The sequence below is a fragment of the Nanorana parkeri genome, unplaced genomic scaffold, assembly GCF_000935625.1.
Source record: "Nanorana parkeri isolate BGI_ZX_2015 unplaced genomic scaffold, ASM93562v1 scaffold56, whole genome shotgun sequence".
Classification (NCBI taxonomy): domain Eukaryota; kingdom Metazoa; phylum Chordata; class Amphibia; order Anura; family Dicroglossidae; genus Nanorana; species Nanorana parkeri.
Genome location: NW_017306324.1, coordinates 1,599,768 through 1,611,655, shown reverse-complemented (window position 1 = coordinate 1,611,655; position 11,888 = coordinate 1,599,768). Strand labels below are relative to the sequence as shown.

General features: G+C 45.4%; 1 protein-coding gene across 3 annotated transcripts in view; it reads left to right on the top strand.

Moving 5' to 3' along the window:
- The first annotated feature begins 1,100 nt into the window (after positions 1-1,100).
- CCDC71 (coiled-coil domain containing 71) overlaps positions 1,101-11,888 on the top strand; it is a 29,334-nt gene continuing 18,546 nt past the window's right edge. Inside the window, exon 1 of one of the 3 annotated variants that reach the window (XM_018576093.1) lies at positions 1,101-1,178. In XM_018576093.1, coding sequence (XP_018431595.1) covers positions 1,168-1,178 — 11 coding nt within the window. In that variant the 5' untranslated portion in view covers positions 1,101-1,167. Of the gene's footprint in view, positions 1,179-7,460; positions 7,547-8,019; positions 8,069-11,888 lie in introns of those variants that run through there. The other 2 variants (XM_018576094.1, XM_018576095.1) reach the window with 2 other exon arrangements.

The window sequence follows — 11,888 nt, the reverse complement described above, 5'->3', positions numbered from 1 at the left end:
ACATATGATTGTCCAGCAGTGAGAGAGTAGGGTCATCATCTTCCAAGAGGTGGCAAAGGCACTTGGACTACTAGCGGGAAAATATAAGGCAGACTATATTCTGATCCATGAACATGTCTTCTCTACCCTTTACCAGTGCACTGCCCCATTCTGTTCCTTTTTGGGAACCTTGTCCACCACCCACCCTCGTTAATCAGCAAGAGAGACGGCCAGTAGGAAACTGCTATGTATGTAGAAATAACAGACAAACGAGCCCTACAGATATGTCAAGTTATTCTTGTTTGGTCAATATGTTAGACAGGGTGGGCTTCAACACCTACATGAACTTGTGACTGGTCCAAAGGACCCCTTTACTCTTCACCAAACAGATCAATTAGTACAGGGCCCTCCTTACCATCTTGTCTTGATTTGTATTGTGATTGTAATGTCTTCCCTATATTGTAAAGCGCTGCGCAAACTGTTGGCGCTATATAAATCCTGTATAATAATAATAATAATAATACAGCAGCAGTGAAAATCCAGACAAACCAAACCCTTTATAGCCTTATGACAACCCATCACAAAACCAATGTTCTTTTTGTTCAGGAAGGAAATTCTTTTCACCCCATTAAACTGCCCTTGAAAAATTTGGCAGACAACCAAAGGGAATGACGTCCGCTCTCATAATAGCCAAAACTTGTTTTGAAAGATCCTATTTACTTTGGTGTACATGGAATCAAATGCAGTGCCATCCTATTATGCAATGTTTGCATTTGTGTAGGGGAAGGGGTTACAGTTGCAGCTTGCATATATATTTTTACACCAGCAAATGTTTTGCAATCTGCAGCTCCCCCAGCTGACTCCTGACAGCCTTCTCCACCACCAGTATGGTCAGGGAGTGTGGTTTTCTTTCCCACCTCCATGTCGAATGCACAGAGTGTGATAAGGGAAGGCTCCAAGTGCCCATGATCAGCATAGACACTGTATCCAAGCTCCAGGCAGTGTGGCTACAGCTCACTGTGTGTGGGGGAGGAGTGGAAAAAAAAAAGCTGCAGTATGCAGTGGGGGAGGGGAGGCAGTATTGCTCACTGCTCACCGGAAACCCCGTGGCTGTTGCTTTGATACATTCCCTAACTGACAGCACATTAACATTCAGCAACTGTGGCCTTCGCCCTGCCGGGAAACAAAATGGAGAAGAGGTATGATTGAGTCTTTCACATATCCCTTGGGTATTAATGGGGTTTAGGATTGTGAGCAGCTGTCATGAACAGGAGACTGCAGGGTGCTTCCTTTGCTGGTGGGGGAGGGGGAGGTGATGCCATTTATAGGCTGTGCCTTTGCACTGGTTCCATTAGCTTGTGTCTAGCAAGGAACAGTAGACTGGCCATTTGAGTCGACCTAGGCAAGGAAAATGGCCAGAGATGGCCTCACTGTCAGCCAAGGAAGGTCATTAGAGGCCTGTGGTGTGTAGGCCTCACTCCAAATTTCAAGATCGTTAAATATCTGATATTGGTTGCATGAAGACCGTATTGGTGTGTGTATGTGGTTACCTGTTATCTGATATAGGCATTTAATTCTTTTATCCTTCCTTAAAGCCAGGAAGAACCTTCAGTACAAGAAGGCTGAAGTTGAGGGTTGAGGTGCAACAATGTTAGCTTTTTTTGCATGCAATAAAGAAAAGTGTTACATTTCCTGAGGGCTGGATTTCCCACAAGGCCAACCAAGGCCCGGCCTTGGGGCAGCAGGGCGTAGAGGGGCAGCAGTGGTGTGGGATTCCTATCTCCCGATGCCCAGGACATGCAGTTCCGGGCACTGGGCGGGTAGTTGTTTTCTACATTTAGCCCTGCTTTGGGCAAGCAGAGCTAAATGTACATTGCGGGAAGCCGCCACTTGTTATGTGCAAGTGATCCCGGCGATGTCGCCTAGATCACTTGTATGCAGCCTGCAGGTCTGCCATTCTCCATGGGGAAGGTTTGGCGGGTAGGGGGGCGCATTGAGGAACCTGGCCTTGGGGCAGCAGAGAGAGTAAATCCGGCCCTGACTATAGTCTCTATTCCCGGCAGTTTTACAGAAGTGACAGCAAATTAGCCTCTGAGTTTACCATATTATAAAGTAACCCTGTCTGCCTCCTGTCCATTAGGGAAGCATACTGAACAAGGCTTTGAAATGGGCCTAAGGGAAGAACAATTGCCTAAGTGGCCAATCAGGTTCTCCTCTTCTTTTTTTTTTTTTGTTCAGCGCTGAGTGAGAGAATCTGACTGTTACGGACAACAAGAGCTATTTAACTCAAAGCCCTCTGTCAGGGGGTGTAAACAATAATTTACTCTGAAAGATGAAGCTTTATAATTATCTGGCTGGTGGCCCTTGTGTTGGAACTTTGCTCTCTTGAAGAGCACCAGGCACTGATACTATCCAGGTGTGTCAAATAGCATGTCCCTGGTGGCTGCTGTGGTTCCTCCAGCCGACCCCCCTATGGCACTACTGTGTCTTGTACTGACGTAAAGTTCAGTGGGAGGAACCAGAGCAGCCACCAGAGACATGCATTTCGTCAGACCCGGAAATTCTAGACAGCATCTGCATCCCCAGCTCTTCAAGAGGGTGACGCTTCAACACAAAGGCTGCTGGACAGGCAAGTATAATTACTGGGTCTTAAAAATAGAAGGCTGGAGATTGATGTTGTCCAAAGCTTTACATTGAATTGTTGGATTGCCAAACCTTAGGTTTTAATGTGCATCTAAAGCAGGGGTTTCAAACCCCTGATCTAAAGCCAAAGCCTTTTATTGATAGTTTTGAATAGATTGGTGAGAGGTTAGGTTTTTATTGCCGTCTTTGTCTCTTTTGTGGAGTTACCTTCTCTATTTGCACTGGTGGCCATTATAAGTGGGACAAAAAGAGATAGCATATTGAAAATGTTACAGCTGACACCGCAACAAGAGCTGAGGGGAAATCTTTCAATGGGAGCACCTAGTCCATTGAAAGTTGATAGGGTATGACCCCTCATTTCGGAAAGATTTAAGGGGGTATTCACAGAAGGGTGAAGGGTTTGGAGAAGGCAGAAGAGGTGAACAATCTAGGACAACATAGCTGAACTGGAAAGTGAGCTGAATTGGAGAATTTTTCCAAATCGGCTATTTTGGCCTAGATTGTTCACTTCTATTGCCTTCTCCACACTCTTGACCCTTTTGTGAATAACCCCCTTAATTGCAGTATCTGCCTCTTGATCAGGAAATGAAAGTAAATCTGGCCAGTTGGATACAATCTACAAAACAAAATGGCACCACAGCTCCATCTAATGGCCATAACGCGCTGTGAATCTCATTCGCAGAGACGTTCGCTCCGTGAACGTTTTATACATAGATCTCTTAGTGGTGACCAACCTTTGTCCTGCAGAAAATCGTATGATTCATAAAATCATAATTTCCAGTGTTCTTCAACGTCACGGTTCTTCTCAGATCACACAAAACCGTATGGAAATATTTAATCAAGATAACACGTAGTGAGTCAGAAATTCTCCTTGTTTGAATGTTTATGTGGGTGTTACAACCCCAAGAGAAATAACGAATTTATCAACCAGTCCGGTACCAACCTTTTCAAATAAACTTTTTTTTTTTTTTGTTCAGCGCTGAGTGAGAGAATCTGACTGTTACGGACAACAAGAGCTATTTAACTCAAAGCCCTCTGTCAGGGGGTGTAAACAATAATTTACTCTGAAAGATGAAGCTTTATAATTATCTGGCTGGTGGCCCTTGTGTTGGAACTTTGCTCTCTTGAAGAGCACCAGGCACTGATACTATCCAGGTGTGTCAAATAGCATGTCCCTGGTGGCTGCTGTGGTTCCTCCAGCCGACCCCCCTATGGCACTACTGTGTCTTGTACTGACGTAAAGTTCAGTGGGAGGAACCAGAGCAGCCACCAGAGACATGCATTTCGTCAGACCCGGAAATTCTAGACAGCATCTGCATCCCCAGCTCTTCAAGAGGGTGACGCTTCAACACAAAGGCTGCTGGACAGGCAAGTATAATTACTGGGTCTTAAAAATAGAAGGCTGGAGATTGATGTTGTCCAAAGCTTTACATTGAATTGTTGGATTGCCAAACCTTAGGTTTTAATGTGCATCTAAAGCAGGGGTTTCAAACCCCTGATCTAAAGCCAAAGCCTTTTATTGATAGTTTTGAATAGATTGGTGAGAGGTTAGGTTTTTATTGCCGTCTTTGTCTCTTTTGTGGAGTTACCTTCTCTATTTGCACTGGTGGCCATTATAAGTGGGACAAAAAGAGATAGCATATTGAAAATGTTACAGCTGACACCGCAACAAGAGCTGAGGGGAAATCTTTCAATGGGAGCACCTAGTCCATTGAAAGTTGATAGGGTATGACCCCTCATTTCGGAAAGATTTAAGGGGGTATTCACAGAAGGGTGAAGGGTTTGGAGAAGGCAGAAGAGGTGAACAATCTAGGACAACATAGCTGAACTGGAAAGTGAGCTGAATTGGAGAATTTTTCCAAATCGGCTATTTTGGCCTAGATTGTTCACTTCTATTGCCTTCTCCACACTCTTGACCCTTTTGTGAATAACCCCCTTAATTGCAGTATCTGCCTCTTGATCAGGAAATGAAAGTAAATCTGGCCAGTTGGATACAATCTACAAAACAAAATGGCACCACAGCTCCATCTAATGGCCATAACGCGCTGTGAATCTCATTCGCAGAGACGTTCGCTCCGTGAACGTTTTATACATAGATCTCTTAGTGGTGACCAACCTTTGTCCTGCAGAAAATCGTATGATTCATAAAATCATAATTTCCAGTGTTCTTCAACGTCACGGTTCTTCTCAGATCACACAAAACCGTATGGAAATATTTAATCAAGATAACACGTAGTGAGTCAGAAATTCTCCTTGTTTGAATGTTTATGTGGGTGTTACAACCCCAAGAGAAATAACGAATTTATCAACCAGTCCGGTACCAACCTTTTCAAATAAACAAAAGCAGTGAAATGGCCACAAATCCTTTTAGATCCATTCAGAATGTTACAAATTAACAAAATTGAAGTGGCGTTGAAACATGTGACTTCTTTAAAAATACCTATTACTCATCCCTACTTGTCTACAGTCACAAACTGGATAGTACTTGTTTTATCTAGCTGAGAATGCTAAGCCTTGCCTTTCCATCAGCAGTAGCTTAGTCAGCCTGCCTTGCATACTCCATTAGTTGTTCGATGGGCTGCCTGCCTATCATGTCTGTGCACGCCTCCTACAGACAGCATGCCCAATAGAAAACCGAAGGAGTGTGCACTGCAGGCCGACAATGTTCTTGCTAATGGAGAAGGCAGTGGCTTAGAGTTCTCAGCCTGCAACAGGAAGTTCTACTACTGGACAGGAAGTTCTACTACTGTCAGGATGTCCAGATAAAGATGAGCAATGGAGTCACAAAATATGACTTTCATAAGAAAACCATATTCAGTGTGTTGTGATGCCAAACATAGTATCAAATAGATTTAGAGCAGGGGTCTCAAACCTTCCGGCCCTCCAGCTGTGGTGAAACTACAAATCCCATGATGCATCTCTCTTCGGGAGTCATGTCTTTTGTAGTTCTGGATTTGTAGTTCCACCACAGCTGGAGGGCCGGAGGTTTGAGACCCCTGATTTAGAGTTTACATTATGTACATAGACATGCTTCATATTTTTAGTTTTCAGTTGTTCTCTCTTAAATTATACATAAAACCCACATTTTTTTTATTTTAGATAGAGTAGGGGAGGCGGAAAACCCTTGCTGGGTAATCATTGCTTAGAGATATAAGGTGTCAGATGAATAGTCTCTCTGCAGAGGTCTGGCACACCCCCTGCTTAGTCATAGCTAGATCTATCCAATCGGTAGAGATCATAGGATTTGATGAATGCAAAGCTATAGGTTTGATTAAGTAGGGGGCATGTCAGACCACTGCAGAGAGACCACTTCTTCCACACTAAGAAGACAGGTCCTTCCCAGTAGCATACTGGTAGGGGACATGTCTTTCTACTCAGGCTGTAGCTCCTTTCTAAATAAGACAAAGCGTAAGAAATTGTCCACCGTTTGTTTTAAAGCAGCTAAAAAATGTGTTTAGCTGATTTAGACCCTTGGGTTAGACACTCAGGTTTTAAAGTTTATGTGTAGCCAAAACATTTATGATAAACTGAAAAAGGCAACTTCAAACAAATATGTAAAAAAAGGTTGGTGGACACTTGACCATCACACCTACATAAGCATTATTTTGCCTCCACTGTGGAGGTTGTCTATGCAAATTTGTTCCCATTCAGCCAAAAAAGCATCTGTGAGGTCAGGCACTGATGTTGGATGAGAAAATCCGGCTCACATACAGGGCCGGATTTACTCTCTCTGCTGCCCCAAGGACAGGTTCCTCAATGCGCCCCCCTACCTGCCAACCCCCCCCATGGAGAATAGCAGACCTGCAGGCTGCATACAAGTGATCTCGGCGACATCGCCGGGGGCACTTGTACAAAACAAACGGCGGCTTCCCCGCTGTACATTTAGCTCTGCTTGCCCAAAGCAGGGCTAAATGTAGAAAACAACTACCCGCCCGGCACCCCGAACTGCATGTTTCGGGCATCAGGAGATAGGAATTCCACACCCCTGCTGCCCCTCTACTCCCTTCTGCTCCAAGGCCGGGCCATGGTTGGCCTTGTGGGAAATCCAGCCCTGCTCACATATGGTATTCCAATTAATTCCAAAGGTGTTTAGTAGGGTTGAGGTCAGGTACTGATGTTGGATGGGACGGCCTGGCTCATAGTCGCTGTTCCGAAAGGTGTTAGGGTTGAGGTCAGGGCTCTGTGAAGGCCACTCAAGTTCCTTCACAACAAACTCATCAAACCACATCCTTATGGATTTGGCTTTCTACAAAGGGGCACGGTCATGCTGGAATAGAAGAGGGCCTTCACCAAACTGTTACCACAAGGTTGGAAATGCACCATTGTCTACAATGTATGATGTAGCATTAACTGTACCCTTCAATGGAAACACCTGACCAGGTGATCATCTAGATAAACCAATCCTCTCATCAGTTTATAACAACCCATCACATCACCCATTCTTTTTGTTCAGTAAGATAATTATTCTAACCACATTAAATTATCCTTGCATTTGTGTAGGGGAAGGGGTTACAGTTGCAGCTTGCATATATATTTTTTCCCCTTACACCAGCAAATGTTTTGCAATCTGCAGCTCCCCCAGCTGACTCCTGACAGCCTTCTCCACCACCAGCAAGGTCAGGGAGTGTGGTTTTCTTTCCCACATCCATATGGAATGCAAAGAGTGTGATAAGGAAAGACTCCAAGTGCCCATGATCAGCATAGACACTGTATCCAAGCTCCAGGCAGTGTGGCTACAGCTCACTGTGTGTGGGGGAGGAGTGAAAAAAAAAAAAGCTGCAGTATGCAGTGGGGGAGGGGAGGCAGTATTGCTCACTGCTCACCGGAAACCCCGTGGCTGTTGCTTTGATACATTCCCTAACTGACAGCACATTAACATTCAGCAATTGTGGCCTTCGCCCTGCCGGGGAAAAAAGGAGAAGAGGTATGATTGAGTCTTTCACATATCCCTTGGGTATTAATGGGGTTTAGGATTGTGAGCAGCTGTCATGAACAGGAGACTGCAGGGTGCTTCCTTTGCTGGTGGGGGAGGGGGAGGTGATGCCATTTATAGGCTGTGCCTTTGCACTGGTTCCATTAGCTTGTGTCTAGCAAGGAACTGTAGACAGACAATTTGAGTCGGCCTAGGCAAGGAAAATGGCCAGAGATGGCCTCACTGTCAGCCAAGGAAGGTAATTAGAGGCCTGTGGTGTGTAGGCCTCACTCCGACTTTTGAATTTGTTAAATATCTGATATTGGTTGCATGAAGACCGTATTGGTGTGTGTATGTGGTTACCTGTTATCTGATCTAGGCATTTGACTCTTCTATCCTTCCTTAAAGCCTGGAAGAACAAGAAGGTTGAAGTTGAGGGTTGAGGTGCAACAATGTTTATTTTGCATGCAATAAAGAAAAGTCACAACCCTTCTGAGGGACATGAACAGGAACAATCCTTTCGAGGAGGAAATTGTGTGTTTATGTATTTCCTGTTTTTAAATACCGCCCAGAATATTACACAATAGAGTACATGGAAACATTTCATCATCAGTTCCTGTTTCCACAGGAGCTTACAGTCTAATGTCCCAACCATACCTGCACACAAAAAGCACTCTAGGGTCAACTTGAGGAGGCAACAGGTAACCTTCCAGGGCCCTTGTGGATCTTAGGAGGCAAGCTTTATGCAGATGGCACATCTAAACTCATTACCCTGATGCAGCAAGGCAAGGGTGCTAACCACTAGGCCACCATGATGCCCAGATATGACATAGTCACTTCCATCGAAGACCATCATTCCAAATATATTACTGGACAACTAACACCAAGTCCACACATGAGTTAATTTTGTAGCAAGGCGGACCTAAAGTTTGTATTTTCCTGTGTAGCTGAGACTCTTTCAGCCATATCTGGGATCTCTTACAACCCTTTCATGACACGTTACCAAATACCTTGTCATTGCTCTTAACTGTCCCTCATTTGGAGGAACTGTCCTTCTTTTGGAACCAAATCTCTCCGTCCCTCTTTCCTCTTTAATTGTCCCTCTTTTTGGTTTGATGTTTTGGCCTCTATAAAATAATTCATAGTTATTACCAAAAGTGTTTTAGTGCACTAAAACCTTTCATCCAACCTCTAAACTAATATCATATACAGTATTATTGCTTTTTTATTCTTCGAAGTCTACATAACTGGTGGTGTGGCAAGGGGTGGGTCTTTTGCTTACATACTTTGTGCCAAAAAGGTGACCCGCTTTCTCGTCTTGGAAAATTGGGAGGTATGCCTTGTATCTTCTTAGGCCTGGTTCACACCTGGGCGTTTTGTAGCGCGTTCGAACGCTCTGCAAAACGCTCAAACACCGAAATCCCATTATTTCCTATGGGTATGGTTCACACCTGGGCGTATTACAGGCCTTATGAACGCGCTACAAAACGCCCTACGCCCAAAGAAGTACAGGAGCTTCTTTGGGGCGTTTTTGTCACGCGTTTCCATTGGAATACAGCCAAGTAGCCCTCGGAAACGCGTGTTTGTCGCGCGTCTTTCTACCGCGAATCGCGGTACAAACGCGCATATTCGATACGCCTAGTTGTGAACCCAGCCTAAGAAGTGAGCTAAACAGCCCATAACTGTCAAATTCAACACTATGAATGGCCAGATTGGTTGCAGCCTGGCTTGCCCACAGCAACAAAGTCTGTAAAGGTTCTCATTCATCCAGGTCTATGGTATATCTGTGAAAAATAAATCAAGGCAACTGGACTTGCTGTATTTTTCTTGAAAACGTTTCACTGGTCATCCAACCAGCTTTCTCAATTCAGAACGACTTGTACAAAAAATTATCTGGGAGCAACATTCACCATACTTATTCCAAGATAATTTTTTGTACAAGTCATTCCGAATTGAGAAAGCTGGTTGGATGACCAGTGAAACGTCTTCAAGAAAAATACAGCAAGTCCAGTTGCCTTGACATCTTTTTTTACAGATACACAGCAACAAAGGTCTGGGATGGGCCAATCGTCTCTATGCCAAACACTAAACTGAAAAATAATAACCTCAATGCCAATCAGGTTTTCATATTTTGTTGTTGTTCAGTGCTGAGAAGATCTGGTTGCTATAGGCAGCAAGAGCTATTTTACTTTAAAGTGACACTAAACTCAGGAGTTAAATCATAAAAATACATTCAATGGGGGGGCTGTCATCAGGGAGCCGCTATCTAATAGAGGGAGACTCCCTGAACATCAGGGAGACTTGAGATCCCTGTACTTCTGTTCCCCATGGTCCTTGTGTGTGTTGTAATGTAGTCACCGCTCCAAGCTCACTCCCGTGATGGACTACAATCTCATGTTCACTTTACTAATTTGTTTTGACCTTGTAGTCCATCACGGAAGCGAGCTTCGAGCGGTGACTACTTTACAACACACACAGGGACCCAGGGGCTGACTGGCAACTTTTAGCCCAGGGGGCAAGTACAACCCAGAGGTCCATGGTGCAGCATCTTGGCCCCCCTCCCGCTCTGCCTCTTCCCCCACCTTCTCCCCGCCCCTGTCTGCCACTTTTGCCATCCATGTAACAGTAGTGTGAATGTATCGATCGGTTTAGGAAATGCAAAGCACACTGGTAGTGGAGGGATGTGCGTGTGTATGACTGCTGCGCCCCTGGTAGTTGTGCCACTAACTCAGAAATACATTGTACAGCATTGCAGAATGGCATTGGCTATAGAGAACTACAATTCCAAGCAATACATTACACAACAATGCAGAATACCATTAGCTATAGAGGACTATAAATCCCAGCAATAATGGCTACCAACAGTTATAGAGAACTACAATTCCCAGCAATACCATTATACAGCAATGCAGAACAGCATCAGCTATAGAGGACTACAAATCTCAGCAATACATTACACAGCGCAATGCAGAATAATTTGAAGCTACATACTCTGTTGCTCTGGGTTCTCCACCTGATGTCTCCAGGGTCTCAAGATGGTTGTGTGGGCTCTCACCTGGGGTCCAGAGAGTTTCATGGGTGCGTGTGTGTGCGCAGCAGAGGTGGTTCCCTAATTAGGCTCTCAGGTGGTCAGTGTGGGCTCCCTGCTCCAAAACAAAAGGCTCCAGTGATGGACTACTAGTTTGTACTGAGATTGTAGTCCATCACGGGAGCAAGCTTGGAGTAGTGGAAATAAAAAAGTGTGGTGTGCAATATAGTGAAATGGAAAGTGTAAAATTATACAGCAATCAATGCAAAATGGCACCGGCTATAGAGGACTACAAATCCCAGCAATACATTATACAGCGCAATGCAGAATTCCACCAGCTATAATGTACTATTGCTGGGATTTGTAGTCCTCTATAGCTGGTGGTATTCTGCATTTCGCTGTATAGGGGACTACAAATCCCAGCAATAATACATTATACAGCACAATGCAGAATACCACCAGCTATAGAGGACTACAAGTGCGTAAGGCGGGGAGGAGGTGCGGCATGTGGATGCAGGCGGGTCTGGCAGCAAGGGTGAGGCGGGGTGGAGGTGCGGCGTGTGGATGCGGGCGGGTCCGGCAGCAGCAAGGGGGAGGCATGTGGAGCGTGGATGCTGGCGTGATCTTCTGAATGAAGCAGGTCATTTGCAGCTGCAGCTGCCTGTCATTGTCAATGACTGATAGCCAGTTGGAGGCGGAGCCGATACACGTCTCCTCAGGCACCCTCTCCTGTGACCCCTCCCCTCCACTGGTCGCCAAGGACGCAGATGAAAAGGGGCTGCAGCCTGCATATGTTAGCTAAGGTTGGGGTAGTCTGTGGGTAATAACTGATTTAGGGGGAATTGGGGGACAAGCTGGGCTGGTGGTATTCAGCATTGCTGTATAATGATTATACAGCAATGCTGAATGCCACCAGCCAGGGGCGGACTGACCATCAGGGGACCCGTCACCCCGTCCCCGCTAAATGAACCTCCCGGCCGCAGGTGCAGTGGCTCCCTTCCTCCGCTGCTTCTCTGGCGCTAAAGATGTGGCTTTTTAATCGCGCAGCCGCTCGCTCCTCAAGGGCAGCCCTCTAAATTGTCAATGACTGATAGCCAGTTGGAGGCGGAGCCGATACACGTCTCCTCAGGCACCCTCTCCTGTGACCCCTCCCCTCCACTGGTCGCCAAGGACGCAGATGAAAAGGGGCTGCAGCCTGCATATGTTAGCTAAGGTTGGGGTAGTCTGTGGGTAATAACTGATTTAGGGGGAATTGGGGGACAAGCTGGGCTGGTGGTATTCAGCATTGCTGTATAATGATTATACAGGAATGCTGAATGCCACCAG